Source organism: Podarcis filfolensis, assembly GCF_964270895.1.
Source record: "Podarcis filfolensis genome assembly, chromosome: 1".
Lineage (NCBI taxonomy): Eukaryota > Metazoa > Chordata > Lepidosauria > Squamata > Lacertidae > Podarcis > Podarcis filfolensis.
The window spans coordinates 6,828,022-6,852,793 of record NC_139604.1 but is presented as its reverse complement, the minus strand read 5'-3'; the positions used below and the strand labels follow the sequence as shown (position 1 = coordinate 6,852,793).

At 44.9% G+C, this 24,772-nt stretch overlaps 1 protein-coding gene across 4 annotated transcripts in view; it reads right to left on the bottom strand.

Moving 5' to 3' along the window:
• Window positions 1–24,400, bottom strand: part of MLPH (melanophilin) — a 76,666-nt gene extending 52,266 nt beyond the window's left edge. For 2 of the 4 annotated variants that reach the window (XM_083629158.1, XM_083629159.1), the window contains exons 1-3: window positions 24,135–24,400; window positions 11,610–11,740; window positions 605–826 (exon numbers count right to left, since the gene is read on the bottom strand). In XM_083629158.1, the coding sequence (XP_083485284.1) occupies window positions 605–826; window positions 11,610–11,722 (335 nt within the window). In that variant the 5' untranslated portion in view covers window positions 11,723–11,740; window positions 24,135–24,400. Of the gene's footprint in view, window positions 1–604; window positions 827–11,609; window positions 11,741–23,522; window positions 23,644–24,134 lie in introns of those variants that run through there. The other 2 variants (XM_083629156.1, XM_083629157.1) reach the window with 1 other exon arrangement.
• Between the last annotated feature and the right edge of the window lie 372 nt (window positions 24,401–24,772).

Below are 24,772 nucleotides of genomic sequence, written 5' to 3'. Positions count from 1 at the left end.
TGTAATGGGGGAAAATACCTGAATATAAAGGCCTGTTATGAAAACTAAAGAAAGCATCCTCAAGTCACATTGCTGGCAGACGAGTGCCTGAAGCTTGAGGGAATTGATGCTGGGGACTGAGCAAAGCAGAAGTGAAATGAATTGCTAAGAGAGCATCTTACGTGCCGGACTTTAACCTTGGAGCAATCCCTGTCCCTAGGTCTAACTTATCCCGCAGGGCTAGGGGAAGAAGAGAGGTGTGTGCAGCTACCCTGAGCTGTCCAGGTAAAGGATGGGATAAAAATGAAACAATGACCACTTCATCCATTTTTGAAAACGGAAAAGTCAAATGGCAACGCAGCACCTCCCTATTGCAACCACTCACCTGCCGAACCCTCCAACACCAGTTCAATCCCTATACTGGAATATTAAGTGGAACTTGCAGAAGGTTCACGCAAAGGAATAAAAAATGAAAATAAAATCATTTCGGGTGCTCTTTGTAGGGCTAGGTGGATAAACACTGAAACCTGTGAGAAATTCTAGTACCAGACAGAACCCAATCTCCCATCTACTTTGGCCCACTACTATACAAACAGCAGCAACAACAAGAATCTGCCCTACTTACCTGGATAAACGGCAAGGATCACACACCCAACCTTCCTCCTTTTTATTGTAGCTGCTACAATTTTTACAGGTGTGTAAGTGGCAGTCTAAGCATTTGCGTTTGTTGTTCACCAGGAACTTGAAGGGCTGCAGGCAGTGAATGCAATGGGTTTCATTGAGGTGGGATTGACCGGACAGCAGCTCACGCTTTGTGCTTTCTTTTTCAATCTTGCCTTTCAGTTCCCTTTGAAAAAATGATAATAGAAGTATTTAGCACCTGAATACAGGAAGTAAACTTTGAGCAAAAAACAAAGGCTTGAAGATCTAGCCAGAAGGCACAGAAGAGAAGTTGGAGGTCTTTAAGCGGAGGCTTGACAACCATATGTCAGGAGTGCTCTGATGGTGTTTCCTGCTTGGCAGGGGGTTGGACTCGATGGCCCTTGTGGTCTCTTCCAACTCTATGATTCTATGATTCTATGATTCTATGGATGATTCTGCCCTAAAAGTTGGTTCAGAACTCAACAGGAGAAAACGGTTTGTTCAGGCTCCAACAAACGTTTGTATTCAGTTAATACTTAGCACATTTCAGGGGTTCAGAACATTTCACATACTGTTTGAATACCGTATTTTTCGCTCTATAAGACGCACCAGACCACAAGATGCACCTAGTTTTTGGAGGAGGAAAACAAGAAAAAAAATATTCTGAATCTCAGAAGCCAGAACAGCAAGAGGGATCGCTGCGCAGTGAAAGCAGCGATCCCTCTTGCTGTTCTGGCTTCTGGGATAGCTGCACAGCCTGCATTCACTCCATAAGATGCACACACATTTCCCCTTACTTTTTAGGAGGGAAAAGGTGAGTCTTATAGAGCAAAAAAGATGCTAATTCTTAATAACCAAACCCTCAGCAAGTCGATGGGTAAAGGACTAGTGAATTTGTGTCAGTGGTGGGATCCGAACTGGAAATCTCCTGGCTCTTACCCTCTACAATCCTCCAATTCTCACCAGTAACAAACATGCACCTATCAAGGCTGGGACAACCTAGTATATCCCTCTGGCCGCTGAATGTATCTCTCTCACTGCTTCAGGGTGAGCCGTGAGCCGATGGCTTGGACTTTAAGAGAGCAGTACAGGGTGAGTTCTGAATCTGGGTGGTAAAACTCATGGAGAAAACCTCCCAATCTGCCTCTGCCTGATTTCATATATTTGGCTCCAGTGGTGATTGTTTAGGAACAGAGAGTCCAGATTAGTGGCAAACCATTATGGAACTCTGTCGAAACCCACACCCATCGTTCAGCTTCATGACTCAGAAAAAAGTTATGGGTTTCCATTAAATAAATATAGTGCAACATCATCACTGTCTACAGTATATTATCAAAGTACAAGCAGGCATATGTCCTCTGAAGAAGGTTGGGAATCTGCCCTGCATGACTGCTTTGGCTGCAATAGTAGCAATAATAATTGTATGATTCAGAGTACAGCACTCAAAGTACGTCTCATATATTGCCTTGCTGTAATTGTAGCCCTGCAAAGGTGACCAGTATTATTATCCTGATATTACAGATGGATCCAACCAACCCCCCCTACAATCTGCCTCTGACATGACACCCTTTCTGCCCCACCCCCAGAGCCCTTGGGGGGCATCTCCACCATCCCTGGGAGAAGGAATCCAAGGGCAGACCTCTCATTCTGATGGCTCCTGGGACATCCTCCAAGGGACCATTAAGATGGTACCTTAAAGCTGCTCACAAGAAAATAATCTACAGTCGTACCTCGGGTTACAGACGCTTCAGGTTACAGACGCTTCATGTTACAGACTCCGCTAACCCAGAAATAGTACCTCAGGTTAAAAACTTTGCTTCAGGATGAGAACAGAAATTGTGCTCTGGTGGTGCGGCGGCAGTGGGAGGCCCCATTGGCTAAAGTGGTGCTTCAGGTTAAGACCAGTTTCAGGTTAAGAATGGAGCTCCGGAACAAATTAAGTTCTTAACCCGAGGTACCACTGTATAAAGAGGTTGCCTTGCAGTTTTGACACCCTTTCACTTTCCATAATTCTTTAGAAACCAAAGCTGTTAGTGACAATCCTATGGATGTCTGTCTCTTCCACGGTACTTCAACAGATTTTTTTCTTTCTTAGCTGAAAACAGAAATGCCTCAACCTGTCAGAAAGTGGCTGCATTGGGGCGTCATGATAAACCAGGGTACAGTCACAGGGGTGGGAGACCTTGCTCCACCCAAGGGCCACATTCTCTTGTGGATGACCTTCTGGGGGCCACATGCCAGTCAAAAGTGGGCGTGACCGGAGCCAAAAAGTGGCTGAGCAATGGATGCGCTCTTACCTTTGCATGGTATGCTTCATTCCAACCATGCAAAAGTCGGGGTTTACAGACACTGGCACACCAGGGCAAACAAGAGGAATGGTCACCTTAAAGATAAGCAAAAGCACTTGAGTGGGAGGAGCAGGCTCTAGGTGGGGGGGGGGGAGTCCCAAGGGCTGGGCAGAGAGTCCTGCAGGGAGGCTGGATTCACCTGCAGGGCCTGAGTTCCCCCAATTCTGCGAAGGAGCTTGTTGGAGCCCTGGTTGACGCACCTTCTCAATCCCTTCCCCTCTGCTAGTGCAGCAATGTTTGGAAGCTTTCACTTTCACTTTTCATTATGGCAGGCATGGGAAACTGGATCTCTCACCTGACACCACATATGATACCAGGTGTAGGTCGTGGGCATAGTTTGGGGTTTGTTTGTTTTTTATATAAATTTTTATTAATTTTCCAACATAAATTAAAACACAATACAACTGACAATACACAGACAAACAAACATATAGACATGTATAGTTTCATAACCTCTTTTTCTTAAACCTTATTTCAACGACTTCCCCATACCTCCCTTTTCTGCATCCCTATTTTAAACTTTTTCAGCAACCCCTAGTTCCAATTACTTATAATTCACTTTCTTTAATCCTTTTTCTCTTACCCAATTATTTATCACTGCAATTTTGTTTCACATTACCCATGACATTTTAACACTCATTAATTTTACAACAATTCTTAAGATAAACTTTAAATTTCTTCCAATCTTCTTCCACCGTCTCTTTTCCTTGGTCGCGGATTCTGCCAGTCATCTCAGCCAGTCCCATATAGTCTATCACCTTCGTCTGCCACTCTTCCAGCGTGGGTAGTTCTTGTGTCTTCCAATACTTTGCTAAAAGAACTCTTGCTGCTGTTGTAGCATACATAAAGAACGACCTATCTTTCCTTGACACCAATTGGCCCACCATGCCCAGGAGAAAGGCCTCTGGTTTCTTCACGAATGTGCATTTAAGCACCTTTTTCATTTCATTATAGATCATTTCCCAGAAGGCCTTAATCCTTGGGCACGTCCACCAAAGGTGGTAAAAGGTACCTTCAGTTTCATTACATTTCCAGCATTTATTATTAGGCAAATGATAAATTTTTGCAAGCTTGACTGGAGTCATGTACCACCTATAAATCATTTTCATAATATTCTCTCTTAAGGCATTACATGCCGTAAACTTTATACCGATGGTCCATAACTGTTCCCAGTCAGCAAACATGATGTCATGACCAATATCCATAGTTTGGGGTTTGGAGAAAACAGCCCTGCAAGCCAAACTGGGACCTATGCTGATCTATGGCTTGCTATGTCGGCCTAACATGTGGTAAATCTCAACTATGGTTTGTTTCATAGAATTGTAGAGTTGGAAGGGACCCTGAGGGTCATCTAGTCCAACCCTCTGCAGTGCAGGAATCTCACCTAAAGCATCCATGACAGATGGCTGTCCAACCTCTGCTTTAAAACCTCCAAGGAAGAGGAGTCAATCAGCTTTTACTATTCAGAAAGGTTGAGCATAGAACAGAACAACCCTACTGCAAACTATGGGTTGTGAAGCTGGCTTGTTTCAACAAACCATAGTTAAGCTCTGGATCCTGTTGTTAATCTTAGCTAAAACTGCAGTTAATTTAAAATGGAAACTAAAGCTTTTGAACTTCTTCTCACAGCCGTGCTACAAGAGGAGACGGGATGGAGACAGCAACAAGCCCAAGACTTGCGCAGGCTGGTACGTGGCACACTAAACTATGATTTGTTTATCATCACATCCACATGGAGCCAATGTGAAAGCAAAACCACTCTAGAAACTCTACTCCAAGCAGAACACCTTTGTGTGGTGTCTAAAAACACCTTCTGGTGAGGTTCGAACCAAAGTGAATGCCTTTGTACTGGATTATAGCAGGACAGGATCTGCCAGGCTGTGCGATAGGTTTCTGTTTGCTTTCAGAGCAACCAGAAATAGACACGGACCTCTGTTTGCCTTTGGGGCTACAAGTAAGAAGTGCAATGTTTGGTTAGTAGGATGGGCCCCTGGAGGCATGTAGGCAGGGATGGAAATTTTTCAACTAGAGAGTAATTAGCAATGCTCTTGTGGTACATTAACTGACACACACCTTTTTGAAATGTTTTCTCTTCCTATTTAAGGCTGTGTCTGGGAGTGTGACCAGCTACAGAAACCTCCAAAGAAACAGACAAAAAGATACTGATCTTAGCTAGGACTTGCAGAAAACCAACTTTTCTGTATACACGAATGCTTAAGTGACGCATTAAGAAGACCTGACAGTTTGGGGTTCTGGTTTGGTCCGTGAGATTGGCCCAGCCATTGAGCCTATGACAGCACTGGGCATTTGCCTAGATGAGAATAATCCAGGACAGGACAGGGGAGATGTGCAAGAGTTGTGACTCAAACCCAGGGTGCGACCCTCCTCACCTCTTCAGCTGGCAAAAGCAAGTGAGGCAGGGCCCAAGGATGCCCAGGCCAAAAGGGATGGAGGTCTTGGGGGTACCACCAGAGTACCCAAAGGCAGGTCAAGTTGTGTGGCAACAGCAGGTAGCATAAGACAGGGCAGAGGAGTGCTAACGGGACAGCAGTTTTCTCTCTTGTCACAATAGCAAAATGTCCGCTAAGCATTTGAGAAGAGGTGGAAAGCCAGCCATGAAGAGCAGGCAGAGCAAAGTATGCAAAGAACCTTCTCAACAGAAAAATCTGCCTTTGCCAATGTGGTGCCCTCCAGATGTGCTTGCTGGAGCCGATGGGAGTGACAGTCCCAAGCATCTGGAGAACATGAGGCTAGTGGATACCAACCCGCACCACTGCGAAGCCAAACAGAACCACTTTTACATCCCATTGCAATGAACTTTGTTTTTTATTCTGCCCTTCCCCTTAGCTGAGAGTGGTGTGCACAGTCCTCCCTCTCCATTTATTTATTTCTTCATGGATTTATGTGTTTATTGCACTTAAATCCGGCCCCTTTTCTTCCAAGGAGCTCCAGGTGGGATCCATAGTTCTCTTCCTCATTTAATCCCCGCCACAACCCTGTGAGGTAGGTTGACGGATAGTGGCTGCCCCAAGGTCAGCCAGAGTCATTCTTCCTGGCCCAACACTCCAGCCACTGGACCACACTGACCACACCCTCTACAGACGGGGCTGAGAGATGGTGCCTGGTCCAAAACTAGGTCCAAAACTACCCTGCCAGCAAAAGGGCTATGTGGGGATTTGAGCCTTGCTCACTCTGTTCCTAGTTCCACACATGATTCCCTACCCCACACCCACTCTCAGTTAAGCAGAAGATGTGATGAAGATGGGAGTGGCACTCACTTTAGTGCTTAAGGGGCAGCTCTATTGGTACTACTCAACACATCAAAGAGGGACATCAAGGATGTGACAAACTCCCCGTCTTGGAAATTCCTATCCAACCCTTCAGTGAAGCAGGCCTTTTGTCGTCAGGGATACAAGAAGTGATGCTTATGTGTTGTGTATTTATAAACTTGGATTTTCCAAAAATGTAACAGATTTCCTTCCAAAAGTGTATTATTCATTCATTCATTTCTTTGGCCAAATTCATTTGGACCTACTCAGAACAGCAAGGTGTTGGGGGCAGACAGCTGCGTGTTGAGGCAATGAAGGGAACATTTTCTCCTAGTGGGCGGAAAAGCTACCACTGTTCATATCTGCTTATTCATAAACTCCAAGTAAATTTAACCTAGTGGTTTTAAATGAATCCATCATTTTTGTCATCGGAAAATGCCTCGTGCACGTTATGCAGTCCCGAAAGCCAAGCTGAGTGGGATGAGAGCAGACACTTCTCATTCAAGAATGAAGCTGAGATGGGGCTCTACTTTGTACAACAAAATGAGAACAAGTGAGAAGATCTGGGCCTCCACCTCACTCCCATCCAGACTCTGTACTCCATCGTTTCAGGTACTTTTCTTCCTATGCCAGAAGTGAGCTGAGCTGGGGGTGAAGAGTAAATACTTGGGCAAAGCATGGGGAGCTAGCAGCCGGGTTCAGCTATCCTCACCTTCACATCCCTGATGATGTAAAAAAATCACTCCTACCTCTTTAAACCTAACATGTGGTAGACCCATGAATAAGCAGGCACGGCTGCTCCCTTCATATCATATTTTTACATGAAGGTTTGGAACTAGTTTGCTGCCTCAAAAAAGTATACATACCTCAACGTCATTAGGACTCTGGAAACTGAGCAACAGTGCCAAACAACCATGGTAAATAATTCATCTTTGTTTTTGCATGGTAGAATATCAGCTATCTTATCAGAACTTCATTAATACAAGTGCTTTAAAAGCATTAATGGACCTGCTGTAAATGTTTTATCCCAACCATGTGTTCCAAGCCTTGGCATTGTGTGAATTACAAATCGTAAGGGGCAGATTTTGGGGGAGCTGGTTTCAGTGTTTTCAGAGTCAGTGGTCAGGAAAAACCAGAGATCAATCCTCATCACACTGAATCAAGCTCATCAACATGCAAGCCCAATTCTAGATTCCAAAGCTGTTCTCTATTCTTTCACTGCTCCTGGAGTCAGATTAGCAATCTGAATATATTTGCTCTTAGTTCTTGAACTTGTTAAGGAACAATTTTTACTAGACATACTTAGAGGCAAGCCAATTCTCAGATTCCCATCCATGCAACCAGGCGCAGCCCTCTAATCACAGGGGGGCTGTAAAGCTTTGCAGCAGTTTTCCCAGTTCCCCAAACTACAAGAAGAGCAGTGGTGTATCTGCAGAAGTGATGGCTCATGCAAACTTATCCCCATGCGACTGCAGGAGGCATTGGCTGCTCACATGCAGAAGAACCCTTGTGAACTAAGTGGTTCATGCAACAATTTTAACCACCTAACTATCCACAGGCAACCATAGGCTCAGCCACTCTGCAGTCATTTTTTGGTACTGTGGCAATAGCAGAAATCCCCACACAGTGATAATACACATTTCAATCCCTATAGTACCTTTTTTCTGACTGGAGAATATTAAACTGAGAATGAATGCATGAAATGTCCCTGAGTCTTTGCAGAATTAGGGTCAGAAAACTCTTAGCACTGGGGCTTAGCTGGACCATAAAGTTAGCATCAGCAAATTAGAACACAATTGGTAGGCTAAATTCCAAAGCATCGGGACCATGAGTAGCATAGCAAAGTAGAGGCTGCTGTAGGGATCAGATACAAACAACAGTGGAAGGTGAAAGAGACAAGAGACAAATCATACGTCACAGTAACCTATAGTTACGAAGTATGACTTCATTCCCACCCCGTTGTAGCACTACAGGGGAACAAGCATCACATTTGTTTCTCTCCAGACAAACCACAGGAGGAAGCCAATAACAAACCTTTACCTCCTCTCATGGCTTGTTTGGAGACAATCAAACCACAAACACTCATCCGCATGCAATGCCAAGCTGGTGCTGTGAGGTTTCTTTCCTCTCCTGTCAGTGAAGAGGGAAGTCGGGTTGGTGTGAGTTTAGCAGCATGCACCAGCATGGTGCTCTTTCATGCTGAGCCTTTGCTCACTTGTATGTTCCTAGGCTTCCTGCAAGGTGCAAAACAATTAGCCACTAAAACCCTGAAAGTGGTCACTTCCTCCTGATCACCATTAAAATGATCAACCCCCAAAAGCAGCGATAAGATGCTAAAAAATCTGCTGAACCTGCTAGAAGGCACCCCAAACCATGGAGGCCACCTGACAACAAGGGGTCCAAGAGTACCCACAAACTATTAACATGAGCAGTCAGCAGACAGCAACCCCATCCAGGACTGGGTAAGCACTACTTATCTGGGAACAGCAGTCACCTACTAACAGTGTCTCTGCCACAACGTCTGGATTGAATTTCAGTTTCTTGGCCTTTATTCTGTCTTTCAGAGCAGCCAAGCACCAATGTATCACCACTCCCATAGAAAAAGAGTTGTATGTCATCTGTATTGCAAACAGTGCTGCCCACCCAAACTTAGACAGTCGCTCCAGGTGGATACGATGATTTAGGGTATCAAAAGCTATTGAGAGATCAAGCATCAACAGTGTTACACTCTCCTCTTCTCTATCCTGACAAGCATAATCATACAGGCCAACCAAGACAATTGTAGTGCCTAAACTAGGCCTCAACCCACATTGAACTGGACCCAGAAAATCACACATTCCTGGAGCGCCTGGGCCTGGCTGCAGATTGCCTGCTTTAGAAGCTCACCCAAGAGGGAAAATTTGCAAGTGGTCTGTCGTGATCTGGATCTTCAAGATCCATGGAAAGTTCTTTTCAGGAACGGCCACACCCGGTGGCCTGTTAGGTGGCCTGCAACCATCCCCCCTCTTGTAACAAGGCAATAGTCCTTTCCTTGGCCCACCCCCATCACCTCCTTGCTGGGTAGTATAAGCCATGAAGCACACAAGCGGCCACACAATCTTGGCCAAGCGCCTTTTCCACATCCTTGAGCGGCACCAACTGAAACTCATACAAAGAGTTCTTCAAGGCAAGGTCCAGACACTCCAAGCTGTATAACTGATTTATTTTTAATCACAGCAGGTCACTGAGTGGCTTCCCCCCCTTAGGGCTAGTGTATAATTAGGTTCAAGCCACTCATAAGATCTCGTCTTGGGAGTACGAAGAGGATGCAATGGAGGCAGCAAGGGGGGAAAGGAGGATTGCCCTAAACACTGGATGTAAGATTTACAAAGACAGTAGAAGTAAAGGAGGTTGTGTAATTTTATTGGGATCAAAAACTCTCCAGATTGCAAGAACAGATCTATTGCTATTTGAATATAATTTGTACTGCCTTCTTGGGAAATCTAGGTTGAGAGAATGAATCTGGAATGAATATAATGAATTCTCCTCAGGGAAAGGGTTATAGCAGATTGACAAAAGCCCAGAAGGGTTATAATGGTCTAAAAATGTATTTCCGCCTGGACCACTCATAGTACATGGACATAGGAAAGTTTTTCTTTTTCTTTTTCTCGTTATGGATACTGTAAAACCATGAATGTCAGTGCACACATTAAAGAAGCCATCCATCTGATGACTCACTTCCTGCCTCTTCCCTCAAAGTAAATAATTCCTTTAAGAGGAGTGAATTAATTTTTCCTTCTCTTCCCAAGAAACATGGCAACTGCATGCTTCTCTTTCACATCCTCACCTCTGTTCTTCAAGGCAGGGTCCAGGCACTCCCAACTGTATAACTGATTTATTTTTAATTTTGCAGTATGGCAGCTGGTTCTCTCTGGTAAAAACACCGTCAAACTGAATTACTCTAAAGAGGACTAAAAACCCTGACGAAGCTGCTCCATTTCTCCTGCAGCTCCCCCTTCTGCCCTGACTCCTGTTGTAAGGATTAAGAAAGAAAGAAAAATAACTATTCTAACTCTTCATTTCCTTCTAGCATTCAAAAGTTGCTGTTTGAGAACTTTATGCACAGCTAAGCTGTTCTCCCCACTGCCAGAATACCGTTTCTGTAGTGCTGCGGATATACTCCTTAAAGGTTCCATTTTACATCTATGCATTCACAATTCTTCTGTGCCTAACTGCTTATCTATGGACCAAGCAAAATACAAAAGTACAGTACATATTTTTCCAGCCATTTACTAAATGCCTGTCTTTTCCTGAATCTCATGCATTTAAGTCTGCTTTTTCTGTTCCATAAGAACAGAAATACTATACATTTCTGTACTTCAAATTGTACCGCAAAACAATACCATGGACATGTTCCTTCCATCCATCCCAGGGCAGTCTTGAACACCTGAGGGAAAACTACTAGCAGTTAGTTGTCTCTCAGCCTAACCGACCTCACAGGGTTGTTCTGAAGAGAAAGGGAAAGGGCCACGTACTGTGAGCATCCTGTGCTCTTCCGGGGAATGATTAAAAAAGCAACTGATGATCATAATTTAACAGCACCATGGATATATGAGAAATGGGACATGATTCACTGCCATGTGGAAAGGACTCTTCCTAAACTTGTTCCTGATGCTTTGTCAAGCACTCACTGCCTGGCTCTTAAATACATAGATCTCCAAAACAACAAGGGCTAGAAACACAGATATTTCTTTTTAAAAATTTAAATTGGCATTCTGGGAGCTGTGAGGGTAGCTCTGACCTTGCTGTGCCAAAGTGACATCACAGCCGCATGTGGTCAAGGCTGACATTGAAACTGAGAAAGCCAGAGCTGCGTAAAAATTGTAATGTACTTTCAGATGCACATAACTGAGACTTTTGAGAAGATGGAAAGAGTGTTTTTGTATAAGCCGCATTTTCCAACCAACCAGCTCCTAGAGAAGTCTACAAGATAAATCTATGGACCAAGCAAAATACAAAAGTACAGTACATATTTTTCCAGCCATTCACTAAATGCCTGTCTTTTCCTGAATCTCATGCATTTACGGTAAGTCTGCTTTTTCTGTTCCATAAGATTTAGCATGCAACAGCTAGTAAGTGGTAAAAGAATTTTCCCATTTAAATTTAAGAAGTTTTAAATTTAAATTAAACTGTATCATTACAAATATTAACAAATTCTGTGATGATGTTATCTATATTATCCCATAGCCATTTTTGTAGCCCCCTGCGTGCCCCCATGTGTCTAGCATTAGTGATTCAAGCTAGCTGGAAAACAGCTTGAAAATGGCAAATGCTAAAGGCCTCCCTTCTGAAGAATCATCAAAGTTCCTATTCTCATGTTTTAGCCACTTACTCTAAACGCTCTTCCTCTTTTTTCCGCAGATCAAAGTCCCGCTGAACAACTTCCCAAACATGCTCAGCCTCTTCATCTGTCAGTTTGGAAAGATCCAGTTTCCGCCTTCCCATCTTTAGAAAACAGAGCACCTAAAAATCAAGAACAAAAGTCGGGTAAACTGTGTCAAGCAGGTTAGAACTCATTATTCTCCAATAATATTTGTTTAATTAAAATGAATCATTTCCTCCCTAAAAGAGGGCACGTGTTGCAGTGAGGCCTGGAGACTGACCTCCTGGTTGTGGGTGGGTCTATTGGACAGCCACAACATCCGATTAGTAGGTCCCTCTTTGCTGGATTTAATCTGGCCAATGGGGTGCAGTCTAAACGGATCGAGGGACCTATATAATCCCTTGCATGCGTCCCAGAGCTTCCTCTTTCAGCTTGTGCATCAGAATACCCACCCACCTCTCCCAAATTTTAGGGCATTTTTGCGATTGACCTTGCTATGCCGTCATGTATCATCTGTCATTGGGGCAGGGGCATTGCAGGAATTTTCCCCACTTGGCTGATTTGCTGTTGCCATTTGGGTTTCGCCTGCCACGTAGTGATTCGTCACAACTTGTAAGGTTGCGGATAGGCACTGGTTCAGGTGATAGGGATGGGAGAACCGTTTCGCCATCCCTATGTGAAGGGTATTCCGTTAAAGGAATCCAGGGACTCAACTTGGTTTGGTCAACCCCCCAAAGGGGGTTGTGCATGTGCCTGAGGCCAGGGGAGCATCTGGGGAGTGGACATAGTCTGTTCCCAGGCTTTTCTGTGGCCTCAAGTGTTCACCCTTGGCTTACCTATGATAGAGCTCTGGGTCAGCGCTACCTGCAAGGGTGTAGGGAGCTAGTCAAACCAGAGCCTATGCAACCACTCACTTTTCTGTAATCAATAAAGTTGTGGCCTAAATTCTGCCAAAAACCAAAAACTAAAATTTGAGTCAAATGTGTCTTTATTTAAGGGGGAGGTCTCTAGGTCTGAACACGCAAATAAATTAAATGAAGCTACTACCACCACCTTCTTAAATTGTGGCGCCCAGAACTGGACACAGGACTCTAGGTGTGGTCTGATCAAGACAGAATAGAGTGGGACTATGACTTCCCTTGATCTGGACACTAGACTTCTCTTGATGCAGCCTAAAATAACATTCTCTTTTTTTGCTGCTGCATCACACAGTTGACTCATGTTAAGGTTGTGGTCCACCAAGGCCTGAATTCTGATTCTGTCTTCTGCAGCATTAGCTACCCCTCCCAGTTTGGTGTCATCTGCAAATTGGAGACGAGCATCTCCACAATTCCTTCATCCAAGACATTTATAAAGACGTTGAACAACAACAGGCCCAGGACAGAACCCTGTGGCACCCTACTTGTCACTTTTCCCCAGGATGACGAGGAACCATTCATGAGTACTCTTTGGGTTTGGTCAGTCAACCAGCTACAAATCCACCTAACAGTTACCTCATCCAACCCACATTTTACTAGCTTCTCTGCAAGAAGCTCATGGTGGACTTTGTCAAAAGACAGTTTGCAGCCATCATGAGAAATGAAGGGAGAAATGCATTCCCATCGCCCTGAAATGAACGTCAGGCAGCCAGCAATCCCCTACCTTTGCACAGTTGTCAAACAAGCAACGCACACTGGATAAGGCTAATGACACTGTAGTGTGAAGGACTTTCTACAGAGCCGCAGAGTTGGCAATAATACACAGGACAGACTTAACATTGGGTAGATTTCTTTCCAGAAGGAAAAAAAACTAGTTCAGCTGCTTCTTCTCCAGGAAGTTATCCGGTAAACTGAACTTGTGGAGGATGCCAGTGAAGAGACAGGAAGGTCTGCCAAGAAAGTCTGCTGATCTCCCACACGCAGGCCAACTTTGCTTAGCACGGATTCAGGCAGAGGCACTCCTTGTGAGCTGCTATCATTTCCAAGGGCAAAATGAACAACAGGGCCTTTATCTGACCATACATGTCAGGTCATTTCAGTTTACGGAAATAGAAGATTGCTTCATTATGAGTCTGGATTAAATTTATGACTGCATCTAGATGACAAACCATAAAAAGGCCCATTTAAACTGGGAAAGCAGATAAAGTGACCCAAGTCAAATGCAGACAATTCCAACAAGAAAGAAAAATGTGAGGCATGTAGAGAAACCGGTGTGGCTGCATAAGGGGCTTCCAGGTGAGCAGAGTTATAAAAAGGGGAAGAATGGGGAAATCACAAAGGAGGAGTATACACCAACAGTTGCAGCAGGAAAGTCAGGCCAGAATGAGCCCAGAATGAGCTCAGGCTTGCAGGAAAGGTTGATAATAATAATACAGTGGTACCTCGGGTTAAGAACTTAATTTGTTCTGGAGGTTTGTTCTTAACCTGAAACTGTTCTTAATCTGAAGCACCACTTTAGCTAATGGGGCTTCCTGCTGCCGCCACGCCGCCACCACGTGATTTCTGTTCTAATCCTGAAGCAAAACTGAGGTACTATTTCTGGGTTAGCAGAGTCTGTAACCTGAAGCGTATGTAACCCAAGGTACCACTGTAATAAAGGTTTCTTCCACCATGTTCCAAGCAAGAGGAAGAACAAGTAGATGGTAGGTACTCTGTGTGGAGAAGATGGAGAAATGCTATTGGGTGACAGAGAGAAGGCGGAACTGCTCAACACCTACTTTGCTTCTGACTTCACCCAAAAGGAAAGTGATGCCCAACCTGGTGATAACAGAATAAATGATGTAAGGAGGGAGCTGCAGCCCATGATTGGAAAAGAGGTAGTAAGGGAACACCTAGCTACTTTAAATGAATTCAAATCACCAGGGCCAGATGAGCTGCATCCAAGGGTCTACTGGAACTTGCAGATGTACCGTATTTTTCCGTGTATAAGACTAGGTTTTTCCCTAAAAAATAATGTTAAAAATTTGGGGGTGTTTTATACTCTGGGACATCTCCCCCCATTTTCTTAAATCTGAGTTCCCCAAAATAGGAGGCATCTTATACATGGGGGCGTCTTATAGATGGAAAAATTCGGTAATTTCAGAGCCTATTACCTTTGAAAAATCTTGGAGAACAGGTGACACGTCCCTGCAGACTGGAGGCAGGCAAATGTTGTCTCCATCGGAGGAAAGAAAGACCCAGCCAACTACTGACCAGTCAGATTGACATCAATACCAGGAAAGGCCCAGAACAGATAATTTAACAGTCTGTCTGTGAGCACTTAGAAAAGGATGCAGTGAGACCCAGCAGGGGTTTCTCAAAAACAAGTCATGTGAGACAAATCTCATGTCTTTTTTTTATGGAGTCACAAGCTTGGTGGATCAGGGGAATGCTGTGGACCTAGTGTATCTTGATTTCAGTCAGGCTTTTGACAAAGTCCCCCATGATCTTCTTGCAAAGAAGCAGCTGAAATGTGGGCTGGATGAGGTAACTGTTAGGTGGATTTGCAGCTGGTTAACTGACCACACCCAAAGAGTACTCATTAATGGTTCCTCATTGTCCTGGAAAAAAGTGACAAGTGGGGTGCCACAGGATACTACCACAGGGTTCTGTCTTGGGACCATTGTTCAGCGTCTTTATAAATGTCTTGGGTGAAGGAATTGAGGGGATGCTCATCTCCAATTTGCAGATGACACCAAACTGGGAGGGGTAGCTAATGCCGCAGAAGACAGAATCAGGATCAAGATGGCCTTAGCTGACTGGATACCTGGGTCCAAGCTTACAAAATGAAATTCAATAGGGACAAATGTAAGGTTCTGCACTTAAGGCAGGAAGAACCAGCTTCACAAACATAAGATGGGGGACATCTGGCTTACTAGCAGAACATGTGGAAAGAATCTAGGAGTCTTGTTGGATCACAACCTTGACATGAGTCAACAGTTTGATGATGATGCAGCAGCAGCAGCAAAAAAAAGGGGGGGATGAATGCTATTCTAGGCTGCATCAACAGAAATCGAGTGTCCTGATCAAGGGAAGTCATAGTACTGATCTATTCTGCCTTGGTCAGAGCACACCTGGAAGAGTGTGTCCAATTCTGGGTACCCCCAATTTAAGAAGGCTGTTGACAAGTTGTAACTTGTGCAAAGGAGGGCAATCAAGATGATTAAGGGTCTGGAAACCAAGCAGTATGAAGAAAGCTTGAAGGAGCTGTGCATGTTTAGCCTGGAAAAGAGGAGATTGAGAGGAGGTATGATAGCCATCTTCAAATATCTGAAGGGCTGTCACGTGGAAGATGAAGCAAGCTTGTTTTCTCCTGCTCTGGAGGGTAGGACTCAAGCCAATGGATTCAAGTTTCAAGAAAGCAGATTCTGACTAAACATCTCACAGTAAGGGCTGTGTGACAGTGGAAAAGACTGGAAGGTGGTAGATTCTCCTTCACTGGAGGTTTTGATGCAGAAGGTGGATGCCCAACTGCCATGGATGCTTTGGTTGAAATTCCTGTATTGTAGGGGGTTGGACTAGATGATCCACAGAGCACCAGCACAGCCTGTGTTTAGGGTCAGTTGGTGGACCTGACTGATGTCAGGTAGCAGCCAGACCCACCCTTGTGAAACTTCCTGCTTGCTTTGACCTGATAAGCCAGTTTAAACTCAAAATTTGTGGGGACACACAACCACCCTAGTGGCAGATGGAGGAGCTGACGTCATCCATTGGCGATGCAGGAAGCCAAAGGCCCCCCCAGACCTTTGGTGGCCCCACTCGGCTGCAATCCCTACTCCCAACTGATACTAGTAAGCGGATATTGCTTTACTTGCCAATGAATGTTATTTGTGCAAGTCATACTTAGACGATGCATTTCTCACACAAAACTGGCCATCTGAAGTATTTAAACATGGACACTGTATATTTTTACAAAGACAAGATGACCTGGTTATAAGATTTAGAGTCCATTAGTGGGATCTTACAGAGCCGCACAACTGGATTACTCAGCCAACACCCAAGTAAGTATAAGACTGTTCCCTTTTGTGAGAGGGAAAATGAATTCAGCATGACTGTCAGCTGATTTTCTGCCATTTTTTTTTCTCCAGTGAACAAGCCAGCACACAACTTATTTGCAGAGTTAATGCAATCAAGATCAGATTATATTTATGTTAACCTAGCAAAATGACTACTGTTATGATGGTTGTTAAGCAAAGGGAAGGCCTGTATATTGCATACCGCTGTCCTTTCTGCTTAAAGAGAGGCTGTGCAACATACACCCTGTAAGAGAGGTGGTGGCTGCTCAGTCACCTTATACTCAATTTACTGTATAAATATCCAAGAACGCTACCCATAGTGAACTTTCCCTCTCTCCTTATCCCAACCCAGTTTGGTCTGTTCAATGCATTTAAAATGAACCAAAGTTTCCAAGTCATCTTCAAGAGCAACACCACGTACAGCACCTTCTAATAATCCCATCTGGAAGTGACCAGAGCAGGGAGTACAGTAGCCAAGTATTCTCTGTCGAAAAGGGGCTATAACTAGCGAACCAGCTGGAGCCCAAAGAAGGCACTCCAAGCCATCAAGGCTACCTGAGCCTCCTTGCAGGAGAGTGCTAACCTATCCAGGATAGGCCGCCTTCACACCTCACAGACAGGAGGAGCTGGGATACCTCTGTCTCTCCAGGATTCAGCCTCAATTTACAGGCCCACATCCAGCTCCTCACCACCTCTGAGCACTGGTCTAAAACCTCAGCTGCCTCACCCGATTCAGTCCGAACAGAGAGATGGAGCTGGTTGTCACCAGCATTTTAATACCACTTCACTCCAAATTTCCCAATGACAGCTCCCAGAGGCTTCCTTTGGACGTTACATACCATGGGGGCCAAGATGGAGCCCCGTGGGACACCCCAGGATAATTCCCAGGAGCCTTTTAGGACAGTGCCCCCCATCCACACCTTCCTGAGGCACCACTGAAGTATCCTTCAGTGGCCAACAGTTTCAAAAGCTGCAGAGAGATCTAGGAGAACGACCAGGGCTGCGCTCCCCTTAACTTTCTCCTGACAAAAGTCCTCAGTCAGGGTGACCAAGGCAATTTCAGTGGTGTGACCAGGCCTGAAACCAGACTGGAACAGAGTGGATCCAAATAATCAGTTTTCCTCAGACATGCCTGAAGCTGGGGCATCGCCACCTTCTCAAGCACCTTGTCCAGAAAGGGGATATTTGCCACTGGTTTTAACCCCTCTGAGTCTAGGGAAGTCTTCTTAAGGATGACATTACAGATCTCTGCCATAGATATTACAATGCCACTACACCACCTATGGGAACACAGAACCGAGTCAGACCTTTGTTCTACCTTGCTTAGTACTGTCTACACTGACTGGCAGTGGCTCTACCCTGAACCTGGGACCTTCTGCATGCAAGGCAGGCGCTCTACTTCTGATCTGCGGCCCTTCCCTCATGCATGCCACCTATGTGTGCAGAATGCTTGCAATGTGAATTCGTATCAAAATAGCATGATTTGCCTCCTCTGTTTTGCTTCCCGTTGACATTTTTGTGCTTTGTGATGCGGGAAGAGCCTTGCCAAGCACTTAGCCATACAGTCACAGATATCAGCAATGTTTGTCTGTGTTCAACAGCTTGCCTCCAGAAAAGCTCCTGCAGCTTCTTGTGACACAACAGATGGTGCTCTGGGGCCCCCTGATCTTTGGGGTGCTCTTCAGTATCAACAATGATAATGGCCGCAGGTGAAAGGGATGGATCTAAAGGCTGAGGAGCCTTCAGTGCTCCATCCCTTCATCCATCTGCTTATGGCCAATAATTTCAGTGTGCTGTGAAACAAGCGCCACAAATGGAAATGTCCAAAGATTTTGATTCAATTCAATTGAACAAACATAAATATGCATCTGAAAACAAAAACAATGTAAGCATCACGGTTCTAATACATGTATAAAATTATCTACATCCACTTTTGGATGATTGTTTCCCCGACCCACAAACTAACATTACCTCCAGGTTTTGAGCATTAGGAGTTAAAGGGGTTAAATATGAGCCTCCTGCTTCAGCAAGTGTAATTATTAATCCGGTTAGGACTTACACTGCCCTTGAGAAACTTGAAGATGGCTCTTATACTTCCTCTCAGTCTCCTCCTTCCGAGGCTAAACAAACCAAACTCCCTCAACCGTTCCTCATAAGGCTTGGTTTCCAGACCCCTGCTTTTGCTATGTGTACTTCTTTGTTACAATTAAAGCACACAACTTTCATAGATATGGCTTTGCTCTTCATTTGACATTTAGACACATAACTACAATCATTGGCCTTTGCACTCCTGACTGGAGACTCTTTCTCTCCTTTGTACACATTTCTCTCTTAAACAGGCAATTAATTGACTTTTGAAAGTCAAGTCAAGTCCTCTTTCCCATCCATTAGAGTTGCAAAAGTCCCAAATTTGGGTTCTAGTGACCCCAGGAAATAGCAGATATTTTGCTCTTCCTGCATTGGGTACTCTGACAGTTCTAGTTTCTTGAGAGGTGTTAAGATCTCAGTCAATCTACCTTAGAATTCGACCTGAGCCTCAGCAAATCTTGCATCCATTTTCTATGGAAACTTTTGCTTGCAAATCCATATGAGAGTTCCAGAGCCTCAAGTACCTGGACTGCAGTATCAGTCTCCTTAATATGCACAACCTGGGCATCTGAAACGCTGCTTAAAGTTGTGGCTCCTGCTTGCTTATTCTGCCATTCTCATACATTGATTGGGTGATTCTTTGTTATTCCCTGTAGGCCTTTGACTTTTAATCCCACCTAGTATTTCTAGATCGTGAAGCTGAGGCTCCAATACTTTGGCCACCTCATGAGAAGAGAAGACTCCCTGGAAAAGACCCTGATGTTGGGAAAGATGGAGGGCACAAGGAGAAGGGGACAACAGAGGACGAGATGGTTGGACAGTGTTCTCGAAGCTACCAGCATGAGTTTGACCAAACTGCGGGAGGCAGTGGAAGACAGGAGTGCCTGGCGTGCTCTGGTCCATGGGGTCATGAAGAGTCGGACACGACTAAATGACTAAACAACAACAACAACAACAGTATTTCGTTGCTATTAACAACAGATGCTTTCCCCATTGAGTAAGGATGGTAATCTGGGCATCTTGAGGCTTGCATCACTGAAGTAAACCTCACTGGCCATCTCAAAAATGGAGGAAATGTCCAAAACTCAAAAGCTGGAGGAAAATGTGCTAAATCCGAAACCAGAACAAAGTCTCCAAAGGAAAATTTAATATAAAAAAATCTTCACTACCTTGTTACTGCTCTGTGAGGGAAGTGGGGGCTAATCTCTCTTCACTGTGGAGACAATGGAGTCACCATATGCTCACCAATAAACAAAAGAAAGAGTTCTGCTTTGGACCTCTCTTCTTTCTTAAGAGAATTCAGCTGCATTCACCAAAATACTTCAAAAATAATCTAATCTTGGCCCATAACCTATGTTGGGATGTGAATTAGATGGTAGGAGGTAAAGGTAAAGGGATCCCTGACCATTAGGTCCAGTCATGACCGACTCTGGGGTTGCGGCGCTCATCTCGCTTTACTGGCCGAGGGATCCGGCGTACAGCTTCCGGGTCATGTGGCCAGCATGACTAAGCCGCTTCTGGCGAACCAGAGCAGCGCACGGAAACGCCGTTTACCTTCCCGCCAGAGCGGTACCTATTTATCTACTTGCTCTTTGATGTGCTTTTGAACTGCTAGGTGGGCAGGAGCAGGGACCGAGCAACGGGAGCTCACCCCGTTGCGGGGATTCGAACCACTGACCTTCTGATCAGCAAACCCTAGGCTCTGTGGTTTAACCCACAGCGCCACCCGCATCCCTTAGATGCTAGGAGAGGATATATTTATTAGATATTATCCCTCCTTCCTCACATGAGCAGCGTGCCATCCCTTTGCAATTTAAAGAGAAGCTTAGATAGACTAGTTTTAGCCTTTCAGTTTAAATAATCCAGGATGGATTCTCCTGGTATTGCCTCCTTTCTCTGAAAACTTTCCCGCTTGTCAATATCCTCCTTCAATTGTGGTGCCCAGAGCTGGGCACAGGACTCCAGGCGGGGTCTGACAAAGGCAAAATAGAGTGAACACCCCATGGTTAACCACCCCACCCCACCCTTGGTGATCTCACAGCCACACATAAGAGAAAGTATTGTTTCCTACATTCTGCAGACTTGGCCTTACTGACTTAACAAGAGTTTTCTACACAATTCTAAAGAACAATTATCCTAGTCAAAATAAACTGCAAGGGACCAATAGATCCTGAAACATGATATAAAGTGATGAACTTTAAAAGAGAAGGGAGGTGGATAGAGAAGAGTCTCAAAAGTCTCAATTTGCTGAATTAACTATGTGAATTGGAATACAAAAAAGGGAGGTGTGAGGAGGTCAGGAAACAAGTAATTGAAATATAAGATACGAAAAGATTGATTTGTTTTTTAATTGTTTTTTAATTTCTTCATGTATTTTGTATTTTTCTTTGCATTTTTGTGTCTTTTTTCTTTTTCTTTTTCTTTTTTTTCTTATTCTTATTTTGTCTGTAAAATTTCAATAAATATTTTTTAAAAAAACACACAAAAAAACCAAAGTACCGTATTTTTTGCTCTATAAGACTCCCTTTTTCCCTCCTAAAAAGTAAGGGGAAATGTGTGTGCGTCTTATGGAGCGAATGCAGGCTGCGCAGCTATCACAGAAGCCAGAATAGCAAGAGGAATTGCTGCTTTCACTGCGCAGCGATCCCTCTTGCTCTTCTGGCTTCTGAGATTCAGAATATTTTTTTTTTCTTGTTTTCCTCCTCCAAAAATTAGGTGCGTCTTGTGGTCTGGTGCGTCTTATAGAGCGAAAAATACGGCACTTCATGCTTACACTAATCCTGTAAGGTAGGTCCGTTTCACCCCCATGTTATGAAGGCCCTGGGGCTTAGAAAAGGTGGCAGAGCTGATATCTGAACAGGAACCTCCTGATTTGTCACTATGTCTCTTAGGCCATTTCCAGGCAATCTGTTTATTGCTTGTGTGGAGATTATACCACTTTCCATTAACCATTATCCCTCACTGTCTAGAACATCACTTTCCTTATAATAAAAATAATGATTTTTTTAAAAGTTAGTTTGTTGCCCAAGGCAAACCTAAACATACTGGTGTGAGACCAAATCCCTCCAACAGAACAGTGATCATCCAAAGGGGACCTCAACCATTATGCCATTCCTCCTTAAAGAACAAAAATAAGACTTAGTGGGAAATTCTGTTGAAATTCCAGAATACTTGAATGTTGCTAGGATCGGACATGGGGAAACCAAGGACAGAGTCCAGAAATTGTTGGGAGTCCAACTCCCAGCATGCTGTGCTGGCCAGGACTGATGGGAGTTGGGAGCCAAACAACCTCTGGAGGTTAACAGACTAGCTCCACACTCACCCACACCTGGGCTAAACCATAACTACAGTCCAAAAACCTCTTCCTAAAGATATGGGTGCTGACTGTAGACTGGCTTCTAGAGGATGGGTCTGCGGAGTGATTTTGAAAGAGGCCAGACGTGCTTCTTTCAAATATGACTCCGTCTACCTGCACAGTGATGTTGGTTATGCTGGCTCCTCGTCTAACCCCCCTGCAGAGGGGAGAAATAAAATGGTGCATTACGCACACAGAAGTTGTGAGAAATTGCGACCCACCTCCCATTTTTTGCTGCTATCCTGAAGTCACACCCAAAAGAGTGGGGGGGGTGACATGGAGGAGATAAACAACAGTAGTTTGGACTTGTTGGATATTTTTGAGCATCAGCAACAGACAGCAAAGGACACTTTTTCTAATGGAGTCGTGGAATCCTAGCAAACTACAATCCCCACAGATGTGAGATGCAATTTTCATTTACAGTGGTACCCCGGGTTAAAAACTTAATTTGTTCTGGAGGTCCATTCTTAACCTGAAACTGTTCTTAACCTGAAGCACCACTTTAGCTAATGGGGACTCCTGCTGCCGCTGCATGATTTCTGTTCTCATCCTGAAGCAAAGTTCTTAACCCGAGGTACTATTTCTGGGTTAGCAGAGTCTGTAACCTGAAGCGTCTGTAACCTGAGGTACCACTGTAATGCCACACTTCTGAGGAGTTCAAAGCAGTGCTTTAGCACTTCAACAAGCTCCCCAATACATATCAATGAACTTTCTAACAAAGTAGTTCTATGATCCTGGATTTCTGACACCCAGTCCCATCATTCTAGTCATTGCATATTACAGTTCTTTACACAATTTCAGGGTATCCTCAGTTACCACTGAATATGATTGCAATTGCAGGTGGTAAATTCTGCATAAACTTTCCCCATGTCTTAAGCTCGGCCTTCTAGTTAATATAATTTGAAACCTAAAATAAATGCTAAAGATAATCAATCTAACAAAAGGCCACAGCCACAGATGCTGATGATGGTGATTAAAGGTAAAAAGGTAAATATTGTTATTATTAATGACAAATGACTAGATTTATTGAGAACAAGCCAACTCCAGTCAGCTGGCCACATACCAGTTTCCAGACGCTGAGTTCTGGGCATCATCTGATCTGCAGGTCTGGAAAACAATTTGCAGCCCCTTGGCTGGTGTTGAGAGTGATCTGCATATTCGAGTTGTTTGCCATTAACAACTTCTGGGGCTTTGGGTCTATTTGTCAGACTGGCCTCTTATAGCTTTCCATAAATAGAAGGAGTTGTCCAAATACTGCTGCAACTTCCATGGAGCTGAAACCTGACTCCTGATCAAAAACGAGATAGATCGGCTGTTGGACAAAACTCTTTCAAGCACTTTCATAAATATTTCAATAAAGTGTTATTGAAAGGGGAGTTTCCATGGAGGGGAACCCTTTTATAGATTTGCATTGGCTTTACTTCCATAGTTTACATTTAACAAATCAGTAATAAATTAGAAATGTGCCTTTCCAGTTACAACATGTCAACAGTAAAAATGAACCCACGTTTAAATCTCCGGAAGGAAAGAAGAAGTCAAGGAAGTTGCTCTTTTTACCCCAGTCGGCAGCCTTGCCAGAAAGGGGGCTCATGTGCAGCCATGTGCAGCCATGGCGCTTCTTGCTTCCCAAATTAACCTTCAGTCGGCCTCGGGGCGCCTCTGGCGAAGAGGCGTCCCCACGAGCAGGAAGTCACAAGCTCTTTGCGCGCCAGAGAGCATTCAGTGTCACAGGACAGCAGCAGACTCTCCCATCCCTCCTTTAGGTTGGTTTCACTGTGACAGGAATACTGCTGCCAATTCGCGTATCCCTGGTGCGCGGAGCGCGGGCAGAGAGGCGCGCGGAGATGCCCCCGTCCTTTCCAGCTCAGCCCTTCTCCTAATGCGCAGCCCTTTCCTCCTTCAGCCCGCGCTCACCTTGGCCCCTCGCTCCCGGTCCTTCCTCTGCCCCCGACCTGGCAGCCAGGCCGGCAGGTGCCAGCCCTGCCAACGCCCGCCAGGTCCTCGCCCGGCTCACTGCCTTTGCCCCTGGCCAACAAGCCCCCTGGAGCCTGCCAAGGCAAGCAGCAGGTTGCAATTGCGCTTCTCCCCCTGGGAGAACCCTTTGCGCAGCTGCGGTTACCTTGCAATGCGCGCTGTTGTTGTTGCTGCTGCTGCTGCTGCTGCTTCCTGGGTGCTGCTCAGCCCTCTATCTGGTCTCTTTCTCGGTGGAAATCCTGCCCTAGAAGGTGGTGCAAAACTATGTGGCTGTCACATGCTTCCAGTGCTGGGTTCCCATCCTCCTCTCCCCTCGCCCAGGGCTCACCAGATCCAACCACCTAATCGGTGCGCAGAGATCACATGGCCCCACGAGCGCTGGCCTCCCAGTCCACTTCCTGGGCAGCAGCAGCAGCAGCTAAAGCGATAAGGAGAAGAGGAGCAGCAGCAGGAGAAATGCGACGGGAGAGCTGCAGCCGCTGGCAGCTTTTTAAATACCCACGGGGAAGATTGCTTGGGCTACCTGTGGGGCACATGTGGGGCACTTGGTCAGGGCGCGGGAATAAATGGCCCAGTCAGTCGGTGTTTAAATCTGAGTGGGACTTGAAAGAGCAAGGTTTTTTAAATTGCATCAATAAAAAGCAGGTTAGCGGGTTAAGCAAATCCACTGCGAGATCGGGTTGCGCAAGGCTAGGATGGCTGCTAGGATGAAAACTTCATTTTGCAGAGGCAGTAGCCTGTCCCTCGTATTTAACCATCTGAAATATTTTAATGCCGCCTTTC